At 45.0% G+C, this 25,429-nt stretch overlaps 2 protein-coding genes across 2 annotated transcripts; both read left to right on the top strand.

The window, feature by feature from the left end:
* The first annotated feature begins 2,712 nt into the window (after window positions 1-2,712).
* Window positions 2,713-3,889, top strand: LOC130206523 (trace amine-associated receptor 13c-like). Its single transcript, XM_056434542.1, has 2 exons — window positions 2,713-2,885; window positions 3,073-3,889. The coding sequence occupies exons 1-2, from the start codon at window positions 2,713-2,715 to the stop codon at window positions 3,887-3,889; spliced, it is 990 nt and encodes a 329-aa protein (XP_056290517.1).
* A 9,106-nt stretch (window positions 3,890-12,995) lies between these two features.
* LOC130206476 (trace amine-associated receptor 13c-like) lies at window positions 12,996-14,197 on the top strand. Its single transcript, XM_056434485.1, has 2 exons — window positions 12,996-13,165; window positions 13,381-14,197. Exons 1-2 carry the CDS (start codon window positions 12,996-12,998, stop codon window positions 14,195-14,197), a joined length of 987 nt encoding a protein of 328 aa, XP_056290460.1.
* Window positions 14,198-25,429: the final 11,232 nt, after the last annotated feature.

Raw genomic sequence — 25,429 nt, 5'->3', positions numbered from 1 at the left:
TCTCACCAGTTTGTCTCGGAGGAGTCTCCGTCCAGTCAGGACACCATCCTTCCTCCAACGTGTGTTGTTGCTGCAGTTGCCTGGGAGATTGAGTCCAAAGTTAGGGAGGCCCAATGGACACAGGCTGACCCAGGTTACGGTCCCCAAGGTTGTTTATTTGTTCCTGACTCTGTCCGTTCTCAGGTCCTCCAGTGGGCGCACACTTTCCGTTTTGCCTGCCATCCTGGAATGAAACGTACACTGTCTCGTCTAAAGAGACATTTCTGGTGGCCATGGAGACAGATACTCAGGCCTATGTTGCAGCCTGCATGTTATGTGCTCAAGGAAAATTCTCTCATCGTCCACCAGTTGGTTTACTACATCCACTCCCTGTTCCCTGGTCCCACATCGCTCTCGACTTTGTCACTGGTTTACCCCCTTCACAAGGTAACACTGTCATCCTCACTATCGTTGACCGTTTTTCCAAGAATGTTCTTCTTGTGGCTCTCCCCAAATTGCCCAATTCCCGTGAGACTGCCAACCTCTTGGTACACAATGTGTTTTGCCTACATGGAATACCACTGGACATTGTCATTCTTGTCATTGTCATTCTCAGACTGACCAATGGCCAGTCTGAGAGAGCCAATCAAGACCTTGAGGCTGGTCTACGGTGTGTAACAGCTAATTTGAAGAAGCTGTCTTTCCCCGAGGGGGACAGGAAGCAAGGTTTTTCATGAAAAAGAATCTGTCGAAATGTGACCCAAATAACCTTTTTTTCTTTTTGTTAAAGAAGGTTTGAATATTTTTAAATCATGTTTCCCATCACATCACATAATTGAATCCATGCTATCATTTTATGGACAAAGAATCTTTTCCTTTTAAAACATAACCCAGCAGGCTGACCCAGACATCCCTCTCAACCGCAACACTTAAGAGCTCATTCTGGGGTAGATATAATCCCTCCAGCTTGTCCTGGCTATTCCCCGGCGTCTCCTCCCAGTTGGACCTGCCTGGAAAACCTCTAAAGAGTTGGCGTCCAGGAGGCATCCTAATTAGATGCCCGAACCACCTCAGCTGACTCCTTTCGACGTGAAGAAGTAGCGGCTCAACTCCAAGCTCCCTCTCAATGTCCGAGCTCCTTAGCCTGTCTCTAAGGCTGAGCCCGGCCACCATACAGAGGAAACTCATTTTGGTCGCTTGTATCCAAGACCTTTCTTTTAGTCACAACCCAGAGTTCGTGAACGTACACCGACAAGTAAATTGAGAGCTTTGCACTTCGGTTCAGCTCCCTCTTCACCAAGACGGTCCGGGGCAGCAGCAGTGATCCGCCTGTCAATCTCCCGCTCCATCTTACACTTTCTCGTGAACAAGGCCCCAAGATACTTGAACAGTACCACATCAGCTGCAAACGGCGGCGAGGCGATCCCGAGACCCCCAAACCTGACCTGCTCCACCCCCGAGCTGCACATAGATATCCCGTCCATGAAAATCACAAACAGGACCGGTGATAAAGGGCAGCCCTGGCGGAGGACAACACCCACCATGAACATGCCTGACTTAATGAAATTAATGCCAAGAAAGCAAAGACAGCTCTTATTGCAGGAGTACAGAGACCGCATAGCCCATTGCAACGAGTTTGGCACCCAATACTCCCGCATAACTGCCCAAAATAACCCCAGAGGGACCCGGTCCAAAGCCTTCTCGAAATCCACAAAGCACATGTGGACTGGTTGGGCAAACTCCCAGGACCCCTCCAGTAGACTTCCGAGGGTAAAGAACTGGTCCACTGTTCCATGGCCGGGACGGAATCCACACTGCTAGTCTTGAATCTGAGGTTTGACCAACGGTCAGAGCCTCCTTTCCATCACCCTGGCATAAGCTTTCCCCCTGGAGGCTGAGTAGTGTGATATCACGATAGTTCTAGCACACTGTCCGGTCCCCCTTTTTGAAAATGAAAACCACCACCTCGGTCTGCCAGTTCATGGGCACTGTACCAAACCCTCATGCCAAATTGAAGAGGCATTTCAGCCAATACAGCCCAACAATGTCCAGCGCCTTCAGCATCTCAGGGCGGATCTCATCCACCCCCGGCACCTTGCCAACAAAGAACTTTTTGACCACCTTAGCGGCCTCTGCAAGGGATATGGATGTGACCCCCCTCTGGCTGAGAACAGCCTGGGGAATGCTCTGCTTTCCCTTCCTGAGGCTGCAGATGGTTTGCCAGAACCTCCTTGAGGCCAAACAAAAGTCCTTCGCCATGGCCATCCCGAATTCCTCCCATGCCCGGTTTTTCGCATCTACAAGAGATTGAGTTCAACAACACATGAAATTAGAAGATAACAATTAAAAACCTTTTTATTGCCAAACATTTGAAAATATACTTTTATCTATCGCTTATTCGGGTTAATTTCATTTGTAATTATAAGCTGTATTCCCGTTTCTTCTTAAATTAAATTGTCTTAAAAAAGCAACTTTGGCTTCGTTGTGATTTGACTTGCTGTTCCCTGTTGCAGAACCGGACAAAAATTGTAATTAGTTTTTTTTTTAAAGGACAAAGGGGAAAGAGGGAGGAAGTCCAATGAAGATAGGTGAAGCAGTCAGGGCGTAGTTCAGTCACTCCCACTTAAAGAAAGTTGTCACCTCAGCAAAAGAAATAGGTGGGGTGTGGAGGAATAAAAGGGATCAGTCAGTTGTCTGACGAGCTCAGCAGCATCTCGTCTCCTCCTCCTGAGAATGAAAACCCTTGAAGAAGCCGAACTTTGCTTTCCACAACTCCTCAACTCCTCCTGCAGGAAGACCATGCGTCCTCACGCTCTATCTATGCTATCTTACATTTTACTGTCCTCCATCTCTGTGCTCACTGTGACGCTCAACCTGCTGGTCATCATCTCCATCTCCCACTTCAGGTATTCAAATGTTTTATCAATTTACAAAACTGGTAGCTGTATAGAGATGAATAGTTATTGGAATAAGAAAACAAAATGTTAAATCTCAGACTTATAAGGGAAATATGTTTTTGTGTTTCAGTAACTGCTTTTCTGTCTTACCTTTGACACTACTTATAATGATCAGCATCTTCTCTTATTTCTCCAGGCAGCTCCACACACCCACCAACCTCCTCCTCCTCTCTCTGGCTTTCTCAGATTTCTTCGTTGGATTCCTCATGTTATATCAAATCATACTCTTAGACGGTTGCTGGTTGTTTGGTGACCTCATGTGTACTCTTTCGGTTTATCTATCATACCTCATTACCTCGGCATCAATAGGAACCATGGTGCTCATATCAGTTGACCGATATGTGGCTATTTGTCAGCCTCTACATTATCTCAACAAAGTCACACAAAAAAGAGTAACAGTTTGTAATTGTCTGTGTTGGACATGTTCTGCTTTCCTTCACAGTCTGCTGCTGAAGGATAACCTGGCACAACCAGGCAGGTATAATTCCTGCTTGGGGGAGTGTGTCATTGTTATTAACTACATTGCTGGAATTGCAGATCTTTTTTTCTCCTTTATTGGCCCTGTCACTGTCATCATAGTTCTGTACATGAGAGTGTTTGTGGTGGCTGTGACTCAGGCTCGTGCCATGCGCTCTCATATTGCAGCTTTACCTCTCAAGCGTTCAGTGACTGTAACTGATAAAAAATCTGAAATGAAAGCAGCCAGGAATCTTGGTGTTATTATTGTTGTGTTTCTATTATGTATCTGTCCATATTTTAGTGCAATACTTACCGGTCAGGACACTTTATTTAATACCTCAACTGCCACTTTTGTGACATGTTTGTTCTATGTCAACTCCCTACTTAACCCTGTGATTTATGCCTTTTTGTACCCCTGGTTTAGAAAATCTATCAAGTTCATTGTCACGTTTAAGATACTAAAGCCTGGATCATATATGACCAACATTATGTAGAGAGACACTGCATGGTGGCTGAAATTTAACAGAAAAATGTACTTTGTCATGAGGGTGGAAGTTAAAGACCATGTAAAAGTCTTGGTAGATTCACCTTGTGTACAAACCTTTAAATGCAGTTCTTAAATGTGTCTTTACGTTGTGTGCTGTTTCAATGCAACAGTGTCATAGAAAGACAACAATGTCTCCAGCTACTCTAGAACAACTCTTGCCTGTCTCTATTCAAGAAGGCCTTTCAAAGATTTGTTCAGATCCCTTTCAGGTAGTTTTGAAACTGTGTTCAGCTCCTGTACTTCTCCTCCTTTTGGTAAGATCACGCAGAGTGAGGTGGATTCAAATATGTTCTCCCTTACACAAGTTTACCAAATCACTTCAATGTACTTTGACTCAGAAAATAACATTAAATTCCTTCCTTTCCATAATATACCTGCAAGTCACCAACTTTAATCTTCACATTGTTTTAAGTTAGGCTGTATCATCTTGTAAACTTTAATATTGAACGAGTGATGTGTCCACTGCTCTGTGCATTCAGATATCAAGGTTCTGTATTTAGTTTAGGATCCCCCAAAAACATACAGGGTGTAGCTACATGTTTTGATTGTTGTTGTCATCCAACAGCAGAAGATAATAAATGATATATATATAACAAAATGTTGTGTTTGGTTTATTTGGTTTATCTGTTACATATGACAGGTCTCAATACAAGTAACCGGTAGGTTAAAAACAACAACTGCTTCACAGGTTTGAAAGACACAAGTGGCTGACTTGCAGGTATAAAGTTGAAAAGAGCAAATATAATGATCTGTTTGTTTGGTTGATCCGTCTCAATGTGAGTATAGAATCAGCAAGTAGAAAAAACTGCTTTACAGGGTTGAAAGACACATGTTTCAATGAGCGACACCTCTTTAACAGTTATTCCAGAATAAAATACTAATAATGTAGATGTTTTGGGATGTGTTTTCTTTTGAATGAACAATAGTTATGATTACTTAAATTTCAAGGTTTGTAAATCCTGGCAACTTCTGAAATCAGGAGAGAAGAAGCAATGCCTGATTATCTTACGGTCTTATGCATTCTAGGAATAAAAAGATTAACATCCTTACAATGTGATTTAAATGTAAATTGGAGATAGTGTTATACAACACACTTCATCACACAGCCAGCCTCTCTTAGAAACACACATACAATGACTATCTCTCTCTCCTTTGTTCTGCTGACCAGAAGGCGACCAACCCTTCCAAAGCTGACGTAACACATGTTAACAGTCCTCACTCTCTACAAATACCAGTGACAATTGCAATTCATTTAGTGTGGTTCCCACCGAAAAGCTATTTATACATTTTATTTCCTTGATTACACAATAAGCAGGATAGCTTAAAGCTCCTTATTGCTGTGTGTACATATATGATCTAAATTTTATTCTGAAAATATTCAGTTGGAATATTCAGTGATCGTCTCTTTTTCTGTTACTTGTCTTTCTTTACAATGTGTATATAAATAATTTACTAAAACTCCCTGTCTGTCATCATTGAATTTGATTGAATTACAGAAATATATCTCAAGCAATGTATGAAAATAAACAAGTTTTCATTGAAATAACCAGATAATAACAATATTATTACATGATAATTATGCCAGGTGTTTGTTTTATTAAATTGAGCATATAGTTTCCACTATTTAACCCATATGACATCGGCCCTCAATTACAAATCTCAGTGTAGAGTCCAAGCGCTAAAGACTCTGAGACTTCATCATTGCATATTATCTGTGAAACATAATCCTTCTTCATCTAACTGTTCTCTTCCTATTTGAAATAACATATGGCTTTAGTTAATCCTAAAAAGCGTATTGCACCTTTGGCTGATCGATTTATAACTAATACCAGGTAAGAAGATCATCCAAGCCCAGTTTTGGTCTTCTTTCACAGGCAACTTGTAGATTTTCGAATACATTTTAGTATTGAACCTTTAAAGCCATTACCGGTTTAGCTCCCCGTTGCAATGATGGACTGCTGCCCCCTTTGAGCATAGCCAGCCTGAGATGCACAGGTAAGGCTCTGCTAGCTGGAACTAAGTCCCTTAGTGGAATGTTTGCAGTCATTGCCCCTCAACTCTGTTAGTCTCTTCCGGAATATCTGAGACTTTAAAAATCCACAGGTTTAAAAACACTTTTCAAATGGTGTTCATGGCAAAAATTCAGACACGTCTTCAGTGGGTGTTAGGTGCCAACCGGGTTCTCTATTTTTTCAAAATTCTGTTTGTGACTTTCAGAGAGAGGATCTCAAGTTGCAGCCGGGTTTTGGAGAGTGTCCTGTTTGTTGACCTTGCTTTTCTGCTCTTTGCAGATGATGTGGTTGTATTGATTTAGAAAGGTGGAGCAGCACAGGACATTGAACAAGAGGCCAGAAACACAGACGGCACCACACAGGAAGAAAGCCGGCAGACTTAAAGAACAAACAGAACCTACAGACTTGGCTGGGAGGGGAGATTCACTCCAAAAACCAAGTTACAGCAGAATGACATATTCAGGGATTGAGGGAGCAAACCCGTTCTCCTTCCCAATTTGTCAAAAAGAGACTCTTGGTCAGTGTTTCTCAGCAAGCTGATTGAGCTGGGACTGAACACCCCCCTGTGTGCTTGGATCCTGGACTTCCTGACCGCCAGGCCACAGGTGGTCAGGGTGGGCAGACACACCTCCAACCCCCTCACCCTGAACACAGGATCCCCCCAGGGTTGCGTCCTCAGCCCCCTACTGTACTCCCTGTACACACATGACTGTGTGGCCAGGTTCAGCTCCAACACCATCATCAAGTTTGCGGATGACACAGTGGTGGTGGGCCTGATCTCCGACAACGACGAGAGGGCCTACCTGGAGGAAGTTGCTGATCTGTCACTCTGGTGCCAGGACAACAGTCTCATCATGAATGTCACCAAAACTAAGGAGCTGATTGTGGACTTTAGGAGGGTACAACAACAGAGGACGTACTCACCACTGGGGATTAACGGGACTACTGTGGAGAGGGTGAGCAGGTATAAATACCTGGGAGTCCACATCACCGAGGATCTGACATGGTCAACGAACACAGACACTCTGGTGAGAAAGGCAAGGCAGCGCCTCTACCACCTCAGGCAGCTGAGGAAATTTAAAGTTTCCCAGAGGATCCTTCAGTCCTTCTACTCTGGAGCTGTAGAGAGCGTCCTGACAGGAAGCATCACAGCCTGGTTTGGCAACTGCTCCGCTCAGGACAGGAAGGCTCTGCAGAGAGTAGTGCTCGGCTGAACGCACTATTGGAACTACACTCCCCACCCTGCAGGACTTGTACACCAGGAGGTGCAGAACCAGAGCCGGCAGGATCATGAAGGATCCTCACCACCCCAACAACAGACTGTTTCAGCTGCTGCGGTCAGGCAGGCGCCTCCGTAGTCACGCTGCAAGAACAGAGAGACTGAGACGGAGTTTCTTTCCTCAGGCCATCAGGACTGTGAACTCCGACCTCACCAGGACCCCCACATAGACCCACACAACTGCCCCTCTTAGGCACACACACACACACACACACACTTAGTATAAATATTGTACTGTAAATATTGTGTTGTTTTTTATTGTAAATAGTGTGTACTTGTTGCCCTTGCACATTCCTGCTGAGCATTGCCACTTTCATTTCACTGCACACCCTGTGTGTGTATGTGACAAATAAAACATCTTGAATCTTGAATCTTGAATCATCTAACACTGTGGCAGCTGTAGGGGTGGAGTCTCCAATTTGGCCTTGGCTGCTGGCTGGTTTGCCAATCAGCCAGCAGCCGACGCTGCTCTCTTAAAAGGAGCAGTTGAGAGTGGAGTGTGGATTGTGACCAGAGGCGCCCATGTGCAATCTACTGAGAAATAAAGCATGTCAACGAACAGAACCTCGTTGGTGTTGGCGACTCCTTGCTGCTTTAGGGGGAAACCCGCGGGTGACGGCCATGGAACCGTTACACTGGAGCCAAACATGGGGCCCCCTGGGAAAAATCAGACGGAAGGAGAAGAGCCAGACCAGCAATGGAGTGGATTGGGGAAGATGCTGGGCTGGATCCAGGAGATGCGGCGGGACCAGGCAGAGGCTAACCGCCAGACGTGCGCCCTCGAGCAGCTGTGACTGGCCCCTGATCCCCGGGACCCGTCGCCGCTGCCGACCCCCACGATCCGTCGCCGCTGCCGACCCTTGTTCCCCACGACTCGTCGGCGCTGCCGACCCATGTTCCCCGCGGCCCGTTGCCGCTGCCGCCCCGATTGCCGGGTCCCGTTGGCGGCACCAGTTACCCCTGCCCCGTCTCCATCCCGGTCGGTCCCAGTTCCCCGTCCCGGCGAGTTTCAGCTCCCTGTCCCGGCCGACCCAGAGCCCCCTCCTCCTGAGCCCGGTCCCCCAGAGCCCCCTCCTCCGCCTAAGCTCTAGCCGGTCTTTCTAGCCGACTCTCCCGCCATCTGATCCAACTCACCACCAGGTGGTGATCAGTTGACAGCTCTGCTCCTCTCTTTACCCTAGTGTCCAAAACATACGGACGCAGATCAGATGATACAATTACAAAGTCGATCATTGATCTCCGGCCTAAGGTGTTCTGGTACCAAGTACACTTATGAGCTACCTTATGTTCGAAAACGGTGTTCGTTATGGACAAACCGTGTCTAGCACAGAAGTCCAATAACAGAACACCCGACAGTTTCATATCGGGCAAGCCCTTCCTCCCAATCATAGCCTTACTCCCCGCAACGGATAGGCGCAGGTGGGCGAGGAAAACTCCAACACAGCAGCACTCAGCCGGGGGCCTCGCGAGTATCTCGACTCCCACCCGATGCCTTTTACCCTGGGCAACTCCAGAAAAGGACAATGTCCAACCCTTCCAAGGAGCTTGGTTCCAGAGTCAGTGCTGTGTGTGGAGGTGAGCCCAACTACTAGCTAGTACCGCTCCACCTCCTGCACCCACTCTGGCTCTTTCCACGCTAGCGAGGTGATATTCCACGTCCGTAGAGATAATCTATGCTTCCCTGCCTGGCCCGCCGCCTGGTCTACATAGCACTCGACCCCGATGCGTCCCTGCGGGTGCACTCAAAAAAACGATTCAAGCCCTTCTTAGAGGTGACACATTTAAATATTGTTTGATGCATTTAAATAAATCAATTACAAAACGAGGATATTTATATTGAATGGGTGTAACACAAAATGTATGAATACTTTCATTTATTAGATTTATTTAGGTTACACTCACAAAAACGATTCAAGCCGTTTTTCGAGGTGACACATTTCAATATTGTTTGATAAATTTAAATAAATCAATTACAAAAATAGATATTTATATTTAATGGGTGTAACACAAAATGTATGAATACTTTCATTTATTTGATTTATTTAGGTTAGATGGTGCGCATATCAACTCAAAATAAATGTGTTTCATTGAGGACTACCCTTTGCGCATGCGCCAGCTGAAAATCAGTTGTTTGCATGAGGTGAAGACACTTTCAGGGCTGTACGGTGGTGTAGTGGCTAGCACTGTCGCCTCAAAGCCAGAGGGCTGTGGGTTCAAATCCCAGTTGGGGTGTTCCTTCTGTGTGGAGTTTGCATATTTTGTTAGTTAGTTTATATTTTGAGTTGGACAAACATAAATTAATTTAATTTAATGAATATCGTTATTTTATTTTAGATGTATTTGATACAAATGAGTTGGACTAACTTAATTACATTTTATTGCACTGATGTGCTAAATTTGAGTTGGAGTTGCATATAATTATTGGATGGAAAACCTGCCAACAATTTAATTGAGTTCATCCAATGAGTCATTTCTTTGAGTGTGGTGAGTCCACAAGGTGGCTGCTTCATGTTTTTTCTTTGGGCTGAGCCCGACCGGGCCCTATAGGCGAAGGCCCAGCCACCAGATGCTCGCCAGCGAACTCCCCACCTGGGCCCGGGTTGGAACGTAGACCGAACAGTAAATTGAGAGCTTTGCATTTTGGTTCAGCTCCATTTTCACCAAGTAGGACCGGTGCAGCAGCAGCGATCCACCCGTCGATCTCCCGCTCCATCTTACCCTTACTCGTGAACAAGAATCCAAGATACTCGAACAGGACCACATCATCTGCAAACGGCAGAGAGGCGATCCCCGAGACCCCCAAACCTAACCTGCGCATAGAAGGCCACCCTGGCGGAGGACAACACCCAGCATGAACATGTCTAACTTAATGCAAGAGAATGCAAACACAGCTCTTATTGCAGGAGTTCCTGAGACCGCATAGCCCATTGCAACGAGTTTGGCACCCCATACTCCCGCAGCAGCACCGACAAAAAATCCAGAGGGACCCGGTCGAAAGCCTTCTCCAAGTCCACAAAGCACATGCAGACTGGTTGGGAAAACTCCCAGGACTCCTGCAGTATCCTTGCAAGGGTAAAGAACTGGTCCATTGTTCCATGACCGGGACGGAATCCCCACAGCTCGTCTTGAATCTGAGGTTTGACCAACGGTCAGAGCCTCTTTTCCATCAGCCTGGCATAAGCTTTCCCACGGGAGGCGGAGTAGTGTGATACCACGATAGTTTGAGCACATTATCCGCCGTGTCCGGCCCCCCTTTTTGAAAATGGAAAACCACCACCTCGGTCTGCCAGTCCATGGGCACCGATCCTGACCCCCAAGCCACATTGAAGAGGAATTTCAGCCAATACAGCCCAACAATGTCCAGCGCCTTCAGCATCTCAGGGCGGATCTCATCCACCCCCGGCATCTTGACAACAAAACACTTTTTGACAACCGTAGCGGCCTCTGCAAGGGATATGGATGCGACCCCCCTCTGGCTGAGAACAGCCTGGGGTATGCTCTGCTTTCCCTTCCTGAGGCTGCAAATGGTTTGCCAGAACCTTCTTGAGGCCAACCGAAAGTCCTTCTCCAACCAAAAGTCATTCTCTATGGCCACCCCGAACTCCTCCCATGCCCGGTTTTTCGCATCTACAAGAGATTGAGTTCAACAACACAACAATTAAAAACCTCCATCCATCCATCCATTCTCATCCGCTTATTCCGGGGTCGGGTCGCGGGGGCAGCAGACCCAGCAGGTTGACCCAGACTTCCCTCTCGCCCGCAACACTTTCCAGCTCATTCTGGGGGATCCCGAGGCGTTCCCAGGCCAGCCGGGCGATATAATCTCTCCAGCGTGTCCTGGGTCTTCCCCGAGGTCTCCTCCCAGTAGGACGTGCCTGGAAAACCTCTAACGGGAGGCGTCCAGGAGGCATCCGAATCAGATGCCCGAACCACCTCAGCTGACTCCTTTCGATGCGAAGGAGTAGCGGCTCGACTCCAAGCTCCCTCCTGATGTCCGAGCTCCTTACCCTATCTCTAAGGCTGAGCCCGCCACCCCACGGAGGAAACTCATTTCGCCGCTTGTATTCGCGACCTCGTTCTTTCGGTCACTACCCAAAGTTCATGACCATAGGTGAGGATTGGAACGTAGACCGACCAGTAAATTGAAAGCTTCGCCTTTCGGCTCAGCTCTCTCTTCACCAAGACAGACCGGTACAGCGCCTGTTTTACTGCTGCAGCTGCACCGATCCGCCTGTCGATCTCCCGCTCCATCTTACCCTCACTCGTGAACAAGACCCCGAGATACTTGAACTCCTTCGCTTGGGGCAGGCACTCTGTCCGGCAGAGCACCATGGCCTCAGATTTGGCGGTGCTGACTCTCATCCCTGCCGCTTCACACTCGGCAGCAAAACGCCCCAGTGAGTGCCGGAGTTCATGGTCTGAGGATGCTAACAGGACCACATCATCTGCAAACAGAAGAGAGGCGATCCCAAGACCCCCAAACCTGACCTGCTCCACCCCCAGGCTGCACCTAGATATCCTGTCCATGAAAATCACAAACAGGACCGGTGATAAAAGGCAGCCCTGGCGGAGACCAACACCCACCGGGAACGTGTCTGACTTACTGCCGAGGATGCGAACACAGCTTGTACTGCAGGCGTACAGAGACCGGATAGCCTGTAGCAACGGGTCCGGAACCCCATACCCCCGCAGCACCCCCCACAACAATTCCCGAGGGACCCGGTCGAAAGCCTTCTCCAAGTCCACAAAACACATGAAGACTGGTTGGGCAAACTCCCAGGACCCCTCGAGGACCCTTGCGAGGGTGAAGAGCTGGTCCACAGTTCCACGACCGGGACGGAATCCGCACTACTGGTCTTGAATCCGAGGTTCGACCAGCGGTCGGAGCCTCCTTTCCAGTACCCTGGCATAAACTTTCCCAGGGAGGCTGAGAAGTGTGATTCCACGATAGTTCGAGCACACTCTCCGGTCCCCCTTTTTGAAAATGGGAACCACCACCCCGGTCTGCCAGTCCAAGGGTACTGTTCCTGACCCCCATGCGACATTGAAGAGGCGTGTCAGCCAAGACAGCCCAACAATGTCCAGCGCCTTCAGCATCTCAGGGCGGATCTCATCCACCCCTGGCGCCTTGCCACCAAGGAGCTTTTTAACAACCTTAGCGGCCTCTGCCAGGGATATTGGTGCGACCCCCCCCAAGTCTACAGGCACTGCCCTCTCTAGAGGGGACATGTTGGCCGGATTTAGGAGTTCCTCAAAGTATTCTTTCCACCGTCCGACGATGTCCCCTGTCCGGGTCAGCAGCTCCCCCCCCACGCTGAGAACAGCCTGGGGTAGACCCTGCTTTCCCTTCCTGAGCCGAATTAAAAACCTTTTTATTGCAAAACATTTGAAAATATACTTTCATCTATCGCTTATTCGAGTTCATTGCATTAGTAACAATAAGCTGTACTCCCCTTTCTTCTTAAATTATATTGTCTTAAAAAAGCAACTTTGGCTTTGTTGTGATTTGACTTGGTGTTCTCTGTTGAAGAACAGGACAACAATTGTGATTAGTTTTTTTTAAAGGACAAAGGGAAGAGGGGGAGGTAAACCGCAGGGAAAAGTCCAATGAAGATAGGTGAAACAGTCAGGGCGTAGTTCAGTCACTCCCACTTAAAGAAAGTTGTCACCATAGCAAAAGAAATAAGTGGGGTGTGGAGGAATAAAAGGGATCAGTCAGTTGTCTGGCGAGCTTAGCAGCATCTTGACGTCTCTTCATGAGAATGAAAACCCTTGAAGCCGAACTTTGCTTTCCACAACTCCTCAACTCCTCCTGCAGGAAGCCCATGCGTCCTCACTCTCTATCGATGCTCACTTACATTTTACTGTCCTCCATCTCTCTGCTCACTGTGACTCTCAACCTGCTGGTCATCATCTCCATCTCCCACTTCAAGTATTCAAATGTTTTAACAATTTATAAAACTGGTAGCTGTACAGAAATATATAGTTATTGGAATAGAAGAAAACAAAATGTTAAATCTCAGACTTATAAGGGAACTGTTTTTGTGTTTCACATATGTGTAGGTGTTTCCGTCATTGGTTTTATCTCTTAAAATCACAATTTACACAACTAATAATGATTATCATGTTGTTTTCTTGTCTCTCCAGGCAACTCCACACACCCACCAACCTCCTCCTCCTCTCTCTGGCTGTCTCAGATTTCTTCGTTGGATTCCTCATGTTATTTCAAATCATGCTCATAGACGGCTGCTGGTTCCTTGGTGACCTCACGTGTATCCTCTATAATGTGTTTGACTATATTATTACTTCTGCCTCGATAGGAACCATGGTGCTCATATCAGTTGACCGATATGTGGCTATTTGTGAGCCTCTACATTATGCCAACAAAGTCACACAAAAAAGAGTTAAAGTTTGTGTTTGTCTGTGTTGGATATGTTCTGCTTTCCATAACAGTCTGCTGCTCAAGGATAACCTGCAACAACCAGGCAGGTATAATTCCTGCCTGGGAGAGTGTGTCGTTGTTGTTCAATACATTGCTGGACTAGCAGATCTGCTTTTAACTTTTATTGGCCCTGTCACTGTCATCATAGTTCTGTACATGAGAGTGTTTGTGGTGGCTGTGACTCAGGCTCGTGCCATGCGCTCTCATATTGCAGCTTTACCTCTCAAGTGTTCAGTGACTGTAACTGCTAAAAGATCTGAACTGAAAGCAGCCAGGAATCTTGGTGTTGTTATTGTTGTGTTTCTATTGTGCATCTGCCCATATTATTGTGTTTCACTCACAGGCCAGGACACCTTGAGTAATGTCTCATCTGTTGCTTTTGTAATATGTCTGTTCTATTTCAACTCCTGTCTTAACCCTGTGATTTATGCCTATTTTTACCCCTGGTTTAGAAAATCTATCAAGTTCATTGTTACTCTTAAGATACTGCAGCCGGGATCATATGCAGCTGACATTATATAGAGAGACACTGTATGGTAGCTAAAATTTGACAGAAAAATGTATTTGTCACGCTGGTGAAAATTTAGTAAAAGATGAAAGCTTGCGATAGTGACCTTTGTATAAACACTTTTACATGCGTGTTATATGTGTGTTTACATTGTATACCGTTTCATTGCACTAGTGACGCACGTTATAAAACTATAACTACTCTAGATACTCTAGAATCCTGTGTACAAATACAGTAAATTGAAGGACCCTTATACAGAAATGCTGTTTGACATTTTTTGGGGATACCAACATGTCTTTAGCTACGATATGATATATGATATTCCTTTATTTGTCCCACAGTGGGAACATTAAAAATGACAGGATTACAGCCAGCATCCTTTCAATGAGCCTTTCACATATTTTACAAATGGTTTGCATACATTTTTTAATTGGATTTAATTGTATTGATCATCTCTTTCAGCTAGCTGTGAAACTGTGATCAATACCTGTACTTACTTCTTCTCAGTTTGGTTAGCCTACAAAGTGTGAGGTGGATTAAAATGTTGTTTTTTATGTAAGTTTACAAAATCACTCTGAAAATAACACAGTAGTTATTTATCATTTTATATCTGACTGCGGACACATCACTAGTTTCATGTTAAAGTTTACAAGATGACTCAGTGCTGGTGCTGGTGACTTTTCTGTCGCCACACCAAATCCACGTTGTATGAACTCCGGTCATTTGATTGTTCTGACCAAAAATCTATATAAAAATAAACGTTTTAAGAACGGTAGGTCCTCCCCTCTGACACTAATTGATCGGGCCCTATAATAATAGTAATAAATATAAATTGTCATTATATATAATATGGTCATTCATGAACAAACTTCCATTTTTTTGGCCTGAACAAGTCTTCAAGTCTTGTGCTCTGCTGAGCCATGAGCCTGTTCCTTGAGCCTGTTCCTTGAGTCTGTTCTGCCTCTACATGGTTTTCACGATCTTCTATACCATTCTGCCATAAATATCATGATACTGATAAAATACCATAAAAACAATATGATACCATAAATACGAAACTGGTATATTTATCTATAATAGTAATAAATAAAATATCTGTCTGGTTCACTTTTTACCAACTTTTTCAACACTTAACAAATGGCAGTAATATTAGTATGAGCCTACAAGATATTAATGAAACTACATGGAGCCATCATATTATTGATTATACACTATGAGGCCGTTAGTCTCTGACCAGAGGATACAGAGTTCATCAGGATGAGCAGCTGTAGAGTTACATAACTTTACAGATTGTCTGCATTGGAGACAAACAACTTAATCATTTCACTTCTGGCATCTTTTTAGGAAATAATTTTTAAAGCTTAAGACTCAAAAGCTCCGCCACTTAATGCCACGAAGCTGTGAGCGCTGCGCATTGCATGCAGACACCTTGACACGGAGCAGCGCGTGCGCTCTGATCGCTCTTTTAATGAAGTATTGATACAAAAAATATGCTAAATCAGATTGTGTTTCACGTACGGTTACTTTGTTAGTATCGATACACCGTGCAGCATGACAGCAGCAGATGTAGCGGGCTGACATTCAAGCTATCACTAAGCCCCCAAACGATGTCAACATCTTAACGCTGATTGGCCGAGACGCGACACGTCCCATAAAAGAGCACCACATCACATTTTCTCTGTGTCCCACTCCAATCTCAAACGCGGGCCGGCCAGTTGACCCCACCTCCCCCTACCCCCTCAAAAAATCTCATCGAATCTACACGATTCACGTAGGTCACCTATTTTGGTTTCAAAACGGCGACTTTCGCCGAAAGGTGAGTGACTTTCATGTCTGAAATTGGTCTTCCTAAACACACCTGTTAGCTTAATTGCTTTGGCTTGTGTTCAATTAATGGAATCATACCCAAGGGCTATAGTAGATGATGCTTGTTACATCAAAGCGGTGGAACCATGGACTCAAAAAGCCCAATTGTCTCTGCTGCTGAAACCCACGCCCTACTGGAGAGTGTTAGGTGCCATTATTGGTCATTGGTAGGATCTTTTAGTTCTACCAAGGGTGGTGAAGTGAGCATTAAAATGAAGAAGGACATTTGGGCTGAAATCACACAACATGTGAATGCCATGGGGTTTGGCCAGAAGAGGACAACAGCAATTAAGATTTTGGTGGAAGAATCTTAAGACCAGGGCAACAAAAGACCACGCTGAAGCCAAGAACAGCCAAACAGGCAACAATCCATATAAGAGAGGTGAATACAGACAGTCCTTGATATTATTGGAGGTGAAAAGTCAGAAGCTCTGCATGGGATGCAAGATGTTGCAAAGTATGGTAAGCCTGTGATGACAGCAGAAAGTGAGCCTTCTTCAGAAACATGTATTCTTAAACTCAGCCCTGTAATCGAGGGAGAAGGTCAATCACAGGTGCAGCCAGAAGACCTAGTTCCCACAGGATCCACAGAGAGGCTCAAAGCACCCAAAGAAAGATGACACCTATAAGGTATTTCTGCAAAAGAGACTGACAGGGCAGAAGTATTGATCCATCTAGCAGAGGAACAGCTTATTCTTGCCCGACTACAGCAAACCAAGGCCAGACTTGAGATCCGCCTCCTAAAGACCAAGCTTGGACAAGCTGGTCTCTCCACAGCAGACAAAGCTGATGATGATGAAGAATAACTCATAAGAAGAACTACTCATAAGAAGGTCTAGGGCAGGGGTGTCCAAAGTCCGGCCCGCGGTCAGATTTCATACGGTCCGCGACATCGGTCATATAATGTGTTATTTGTGGCCCGCCAGATCTGTCAGAATAAATAAATCATAAAAACTTGAAAGACGTAATTCCTCCTTTCTAATGTATCTGGCTCTACATCCGTGGCGTGAACCCTTCTCGAACCCTATTTGCCATGGCGACGGCAAAAAAAAAAGGAGAAAAGTTGACAGTGAGGGCCGCCGCTTTCAGGAGCGGTGGGAATTACTAGTGTTTCCCATACCATGAGAACAGGGTGGGGGTCCGCCCCACTGAAATGTTCTCTATAGCGCCAGATTACAACAGAAGTAATGTCAGGTTGTTTTATTCAACTAAACGGTCGTATATTATTGATCGTATCGACACAGCGGCATGTCATTTCTGTCTCTACGTGGTGGCGTTCACACTTCTCCTGGCTCTCGGTATCCCGGCGGAGCTCCGCCCCCATGCGCACAGACAGGTGCGCACATACAGGTGAGCGCGCTCCAACCAGCCGGCAGAGAGCGTCCAATATGTCGCGGGAACAGCAAACCGACACCTCTGCGTTCCCACGGTGGTGAAGACGGACACGTCGTCTCAGAGTCGCTCTCTGCTCCGGGTTCAAGAGACCAGGTGGGGCGCGAGGGGAAATGCTGATTCTTTTATTTCAAGACCTTGTTTGAGAACTTCACATATTACAAACTACACGGACATAAAACTAAGTCACTAATAAATAAAGAGCGAAATGCCTGTCGCCGACTTTCGTGTAAATGTGTACGTTACAGCGTTAACCGGTTACGCTGCGCATGCGCGACAGACAGATTCTTGGCGACTTGCCAGGTGTTACCTCTCAGCGTTCCAGCTGTTGCCCTTCAAAACAAGAGCTCAACATTGAGCTTTATGGAGAGTGGCCGTATCAAGCCTGCAACCCCGTTTTAAAAAGAGGTGAAGTGGAAAGCCCATTTTATCACACATAGAAAAAAACGTAATGACAGACATATCTGCACTTGTTTTGTTTTTCAAAGGTTGCGCGTTATTGTTATTTTGAAAGATATGCAGTGTCACGAACACTCAGTAAACTCTTTATGCCCAAATATTTGATCTTATTTTGTTTAATTTTTCACAGGTTGCACTTTATTGATATTATCTTGAAAAGGTAGTCAGTGCAAAACAGGTTAATTGCAACGTTATGTAACTCATAGAAATGTAAGGTATTCTATATACAGCTTTCTCATTGTTATCTGACTGAATGAAAGGCAGACTTGGTTATATTATATGTGGTATATTAAAAAATAAAAGTAATTGTGACAGTAAAAATGAATTGTTTTATAACAGTGTATTTTCATGTAACTTTTGTGGTTTAAAAAATGTCTAAAGGAACTATTGGCCCCCGGGCATCTTTACTTTATCGCAATTGGCCCTAGCTGCAAAAAGTTTGGACACCCCTGGTCTAGGGGAAAGTGGGGGGAACGAACACATGACAGTCAAAGAATACGTGAAAAGATCAAAAGTAGGAGTAACGGGTTCAAATAATATTTATTCTTACACAAAAGACAACGGTTCCGTGAAGTGGGAGAGATTGGGACAGTTGTGGTTGTGCTAAACAAATGAAAACATAACAAAACTAGGCCTAGCTAACTACCTCTATGAAAAGAAACAAACAAAATAGCTTCACCTGCTTCTCTAACAAAGTTCTTGTCAAAACAATACAGAGGCAGCACCAACCAATAGTCTATGTGTCTAGACACAAAGCACCTACATGAGTGCACGAATGTACAGGGTACCCCAAACGTACCTACTGTCCTCAACCTCTCACCACAAACCTGTACACCCAACAGCAGTGTTGCCAGGTCCGCGGTTTTCCCGCGGAATTGGGCTACTTTTGAAGTGCTGCCGCGGGTTGAATTTTTTGTCCGCTGGTTCGGGTAGACCTATTTTGCATGCAAATCACATGAATATCTTTAAATAAAAATCCATATTTTAAATGAAATAATTTATTTATACCCAAATCCTACCAAACTGACTCCAGATCAGCACATGGACATGGGACACGCCCACATACACACACTTTAAAAGCAGTGTATATGGTTTGGCACGGGCATATTTTGAGTTCTGATATTGGGCTGGTTTTATTGGCCATTGGGCTGGTTTTGGGCTGGTTTTGATTGGCCATTGGGCTGGTTTTGTCACACAGACCTGGCAACCCTGTCCAACAGTGTCAGTGTAAACATTACACAAGCCGAAAACACCCCTGAACAGGGCCCACTCAGCTGATGTGCACAGTTGTCATCAATTGCCACCTGTACAGATCAATCTGACTGCACCTGGGTTCCAGAAGGCAAGCTGACCAATGTATGTTAAGAAAGACTGGGAGAAAAAATGTAAATATTTTTTTCTCAAATATGAAAATTGCTAAAATTAAAATATGCACAATAATAAAATAGGATTAACAAATGTGAAAAATGTAAAAAAGAAAATGTAAATTAAAAAAATTATCAATTAATTTGAAGTAAAATAAAAAATTACCAATTTAAGTTATTCATTCAAATCAATAACAAAAATAGGCGTAAACTCTACTGATTTTTAAAAAGTGTCTTCACTTACTGTTCTGGTGGAGTATGTCTACCTCCCATGTCCCGCTTCTGTCTCCCCCTGTCCTGCTTTCGGCTTCCCCGGTCCCGTCGCCGGCTCTCTGTCTCTTCGCTGTTCCGGCCGACTCCAATTCCTACGTGTCCCGTTGCTGCCCCGGCCGACTCCAGTTCCCTGTGTTAGTTATAAATAAATAAATGCTTAAATAAATGTATAAATGAATAAATGCTTAAATAAATGTATAAATAAATGTATAAATAAATAAATACAGGAATGAATAAATATAAGTTATAAATCAACAGGACATCATTAAATAAATATATTTCTACATTTCTGTATTTCTTCATTTATTTATTTCTCTATTTATGTGTCCACACGTATTTCTTCATTTATTTATGTGTGACATTTACGTGTCCGTATATTCAAATGAGCTGGGGTGGTCCGAACCTCTGTCTAAATGATTGGTCACAGGAGTGTAATGCACCTGATGTGTTCTGCTCTACTACTTCTGCCTGGCACGTGATGCTGAAGTTGGCTCGCTCAGCTAACCGTTAGCAGAAGTTAGCCTAGACAGCTTTTTGACTTTAGCCGTTTATCAATTCCATGTACACCAAGTACAGACTTGTGTTTTCTTGGAGTCTGGTCTTGGGAGTCCAGACTCTCGAGGACGCAGGACGGTCTTTCTGGTCTTGTGACATCACCACATCAAATGTTCTTGAATTTACTCCAATTATTCACTGTAAAATACTTTACAGTGGAGTAGAATGTGTTGTGGTGTTCACTGTTGTTTTTTTGTTGTTGTTTTTTAAATGGTTTATTTAATAAGGGACAGTGCACATTGATAAAAACTTTGCAGTAAATGTGCCAGAGTTAGCCAAGAGGCTATTTTTCATCTGTAGTCCCAATGTTGCTGATGTTAAGAACAAACCTAAAAACATAAGATTACAAATACAATCTACAGATAAAGCAAATAAAATAAGGGAGGACAATGTTAAAATGGACAGAATAAAAACATAATGTCAGAGATACAACGTAAAACCTTACAGACTAAATGTGACATATAACTGCAAACAGGTGAACGACAAGAGAAGACACGCAGGTGGAGTCAAACGGCCGACCAGCAAGTCAAGACATACAGAGACCGGACAACAGACAGACAACAACTGACAGACAGAAAAAATGAAAGTCCAACCTGGGCAGATGGAGGAGGTAGGAGCCGTTACAGTCTAGTGCTGACAGAGCTGGGTAGTAATGTTTGGCGTAGGCTACGAATAAACGGTAATAACTAGACGTCTCGTAGCTTTCCTGACCCAGGGTCGCTACAATATGAAGTTATGAATCTTAACCCTCAGTCAAATTGACGTAACGTTATCTTTTAATAATAAACTCATTGTGGTCTTTAGATCCTCCAAAACCTAATTATATCTCATGTTTAGCCGCTACGGAGAAGTCAGAGCCAGCGGAGCATTTAAAAAAGTCCTGCCGAGATCAGGCTTCTCTCGGCGGCCACACAGCGCGCTGACCGCCCGGAGCTCACTGGTCCCGCAAGCAGGACCTCAAATCTCCGTCGCATATCCTTATTAGGCTGAATCTCGATAAACCGACCACAGATTTGATGCTTAAACTACTAACTTCTCGGCTGAAAACATCATTAAACTAGAACGGGCAATCGGTAGAGCGCATACCTTCGCATATCACAAGATTGGGCATTGAATTATGAACATTATGGCATTAGTTGCATGCCAGTTGGATACAAATTGACCGTGCTATGGTAAAAAGATTTTGACCTTTTCTTGACCTTGATCTTTGACCCGATCGATCCCAAAATCTAATCAAATGGTCCCCGGATAATAACCAATCATCCCACCAAATTTCATGCGATTCGGTTTAATACTTTTTTAGTTATGCGAGTAACACGCATACAAATAAATAAATAAATAAATACACGGCGATCAAAACATAACCTTCCGCATTTTCAATGCGAAGGTAATTACATTCCGTGACTCAACAACAGTAGTATTTAGAATGTAGACAAGAATGCATAATAAACGCTGTTCGTCTACAGGTCCAAGTGCTAGGGATCGATTGCTTCTGGCTTGCTCCCCGACTTGACCAATCCTGTTCAACAATGAGGTTCGGACCGCCCCAGCTCATTTGAATATACGGACACATAAATGTCACACATAAATAAATGAAGAAATACGTGTGGACACATAAATAGATATATAAATAAATGAAGGGATACAGAAATGTAGATATACATTTATTAAATGATGTCCTGTTGAGTTATAACGTATATTTATTCATTTCTGTATTCATTTATTTATACATTTATTATTGTATTTATTTATTCCTGTATTTACTAAATTATTTCTACATTTATTTAAGCATTTAATTATTTATTCATGCATTTATTTATTTATTTATACTTAAGTCATTTTGAGTCCTCCATACTCCCCAACAAACACACAAGGTAAGTTAAATCTGTGTTGGCTCAATTCAGTTTATTTTGTACAGCCCATTCTTACAAATTTGCCTCTGTACACATACAGGACTGTCTCAGAAAATTAGAATATTGTGATGAAGTTCTTTATTTTCTGTAATGCAATTAAAAAAACAAAAATGTCATGCATTCTGGATTCATTACAAATCAACTGAAATATTGCAAGCCTTTTATTCTGATTTATTGCTGATTATGGCTTACAGCTTAAGAAAACTCAAATATCCTATCTCTAAATATTAGAATATCATGAAAAAGTATACTAGTAGGGTATTAAACAAATCACTTGAATTGTCTAATTAACTCGAAACACCTGCAAGGGTTTCCTGAGCCTTGACAAACACTCAGCTGTTATAAATCTTTTTTTTTACTTGGTCTGAGGAAATATTAAAATTTTATGAGATAGGATTTTAGAGTTTTCTTAAGCTGTAAGCCATAATCAGCAATATTAAAAGAATAAAAGGCTTGCAATATTTCAGTTGATTTGTAATGAATCCAGAATGCATGACATTTTTGTTTTTTTAATTGCATTACAGAAAATAAAGAACTTTATCACAATATTCTAATTTTCTGAGACAGTCCTGTAGACGTCCCTGTCCCAGGACCTCACATCGGATCAGGAAAAAGTCCCAAGAAAGTCTTTCAAAGGAAAAAAGGGAAGAAACCTTCAGGAGTGCAACAGAAGAGGATCCCTCTCCCCGGAACGACAGGGGCAATAGACGCCATGTGTACAGAAGGAATCATTACCGAGTAACAATACATTCAATGAGTATGACAGAGTATATGCATAGTTAGTAGTCCGCATGGACCACGATCCAGACCTCCACTATCCATCAGGCAGAGGAAGGTAGAGAGGAGGAGTGGGCAGGGCATCAGCAGCGCCATGGCATCAGACCCAGCCAGGTCCCATGAACCCTATAAGACGTAAAGTCACAAGGACTCAGGAGAGAAAGCAGAGTTAATAATGTGCAATTGAGAGATTCATCCATAAGTATCGAAAAAATAAGTGCTCAGTGTATCCTGAAATGTCCCTCAGCAGCCTATAAGCCTATAGCAGCATATCAAGGGGCTGGACCAGGTGAACCTGATTCAGCCCTAACTATAAGCTCTGTCAAAGAGGAAAGTCTTAAGTCGACTCTTAAACGAGGTGTTAGAAGTGGGACAAATAAATGCGAATTTTTCTGGGATTAGCAAGGGGATCCGTAGACCAGGCCGGGAAAGAGCGAATGCGGAATGTTAGTAATAAAACAGATCAAATCAGAATCAGAATCAGAATCAGAAACAGTTTTATTGCCAGGAATGTTTACACAAACGAGGAATTTTTTTTGGTGGAAGGTGCAACATTTGGACATGACAAACAAACAACAATCAACACGACAGAAAGACAACAAGTAATGTGAAAGTGTTTGGGTGTGTGCTTCAAGTGGTGTGTTTTAGTTAAAAGTGTATACGGCGTGGCGTGTGTTTAAGTTAAAGTGCATGCAAATAAAGTGGCATGTGTGTGGAGGAGGCCTCAAGTTAAAGTGCATGTTAAAGTGACGTGTGTGGAGGAGCGGGAAGAAGGAGGAGAGAGGAGGAGGGAGGAAGAGGGAGGAGGAGGAAGAGGAAGGAGGAAGAAGGAGGAGAGGAAGGTGGAAGAAGAGGTAGTAGTCCTGGGGGTGACAGTCAGTCAGTCCCGGGCTCCATTGATGAGCCCGCCCGCCGACGGAAAAAACTTTGGTGTGGCGGGTGGTCTTTGTCATGATAGACGCAGCCTCCTCCCGAGGGAGGGACTCGAACAGGGAGTGTCCAGGGTGGGAGGGTCAGCGACAATCTTTCTGGCCCGCTTCAGTGACCTGGAAGTGAACAGGACCTGGAGGAAGGCAGATTGCAGCCGATAACCCTCTCGGCCGAGCGGATGATGCTCTGCAGCCTGCACTTGTCTTTGGCTGTGGCTGCAGGGTGCCAGACGGTGATGGAGGAGCAGATGATGGACTCAACGATGGCCGTGTAGAATTGTACCATCATCTTCCCTGGCAGGTTGAATTTCCTCAGCTGCCTCAGGAAGAACATCCTCTGCTGGGCCTTCTTGGTGATGGAGCCGATGTTCAGCTCCCACTTGAGGTCCTGGGTGATGATGGAGCCCAGGAAGCGGACGGACTCCACAGCGTCGGGGAGTCACACAGGAGAGGGCGGGTGGGGCTGCATTCCTCCTGAAATCCACAACCATCTCCACTGTCTTTAGAGCGTTGAGCTCCAGGTTGTTCTGGCTGCACCAGGTCACCAGGTGGTCAGTCTCCCACCTGTAGGCGGTCTCGTCCCCACCAGAGATGAGCCCAATGAGGGTGGTGTCATCCAGGAACTTTAGGAGCTTGACGGACTGGTGACTGGAGGTGCAGCTGTTGGTGTACAGGGAGAACAGCAGAGGGAAAGAACACAGCCTTGGGGAACCTGTGCTGGTGGTCCGGGAGCCTGAGACGTGTTTCCCCAGCCTCACGTGCTGCTTCCTGTCGGTCAGGAAGTCTGTGATCCACCTGCAGGTGGAGTCGGGCACGTGCAGCTGGGAGAGCTTGTCCTGCAGCAGGGACGGGATGATTGTATTGAAAGCAGAGCTGAAGTCCACAAACAGGATCCTGGCGTAGGTTCCTGGGGAGTCCAGATGCTGGAGAATGTAGTGAAGGGCCATGTTGACTGCATCGTCTACAGACCTGTTGGCTCTGTAGGCGAACTGCAGGGGTCCAGGAGTGGGTCGGTGATGGTCTTGAGGTGTGACAGGACCAAGCGTTCAAGGACTTCATGACCACAGAGGTCAGGGCGACGGGCCTGTAGTCATTGAGTCCTGTGATCTTGGGTTTTTGGGACGGGATGATGGTGGAGGCCTTGAAGCAGGCTGGAACGTGGCATGTCTCCAGGAGGTGTTGAAGATGTCGGTGAACACCGGAGACAGCTGGTCAGCACAGTGCTTCAGGGTGGAGGGAGACGGAGTCCGGGCCCGCTGCTTTGGGGGTTCTGCTTTTTGAACAGCCTGTTGACGGCTCTCTCCAGGATGACGAGGGTCGTCGCTGAGTTGATGGAGGGTGCTCCAGAGGTGTGAGCCCCTGATGGGCTGGGGGAGGGTGGGCTGATGGTCTGTGGCTTGTTGATGGGGCTGTGGGATTGTCTCAGGACTGCTCCATTGTCTTTCAAAGCGGCAGTAGAACTCATTGAGCTCGTCTGCCAGAATCACATTGTTCATGGAGTGGGGTGATTTGGGCTTGTAGTTGGTGATCTGCCTGAGCCCTCTCCAGACAGAAGCAGAGTCGTTTGCTGAGAGCTGCTGTTGCAGTTTCTCAGAGTACAGTCGTTTAGCATCTCTCACCGCCTTGCTAAACCTGTATTTGGACTCTGTGTACAGGTCCTTGTCCCCACTCCTGAATGCCTGGTCCTTCTGCAGTCTTAGCTTCCTGAGCTCCGCTGT

Source organism: Pseudoliparis swirei, chromosome 2 (genome assembly GCF_029220125.1).
Source record: "Pseudoliparis swirei isolate HS2019 ecotype Mariana Trench chromosome 2, NWPU_hadal_v1, whole genome shotgun sequence".
NCBI classification, from domain to species: domain Eukaryota; kingdom Metazoa; phylum Chordata; class Actinopteri; order Perciformes; family Liparidae; genus Pseudoliparis; species Pseudoliparis swirei.
This window is presented reverse-complemented; position numbering and strand designations above follow the sequence as displayed.

What these genes read in the sequence shown, in the direction of transcription:
- LOC130206523 (XM_056434542.1), top strand. Translation starts at nt 2,713, where the DNA reads ATGAAAACCCTTGAAGAAGCCGAACTTTGCTTTCCACAACTCCTCAAC. An exon ending in ATCTCCATCTCCCACTTCAG is followed by an intron (nt 2,886 to 3,072) that starts GTATTCAAATGT and finishes TTATTTCTCCAG; the next exon opens with GCAGCTCCACACACCCACCA.
- LOC130206476 (XM_056434485.1), top strand. Translation starts at nt 12,996, where the DNA reads ATGAAAACCCTTGAAGCCGAACTTTGCTTTCCACAACTCCTCAACTCC. An exon ending in ATCTCCATCTCCCACTTCAA is followed by an intron (nt 13,166 to 13,380) that starts GTATTCAAATGT and finishes TTGTCTCTCCAG; the next exon opens with GCAACTCCACACACCCACCA.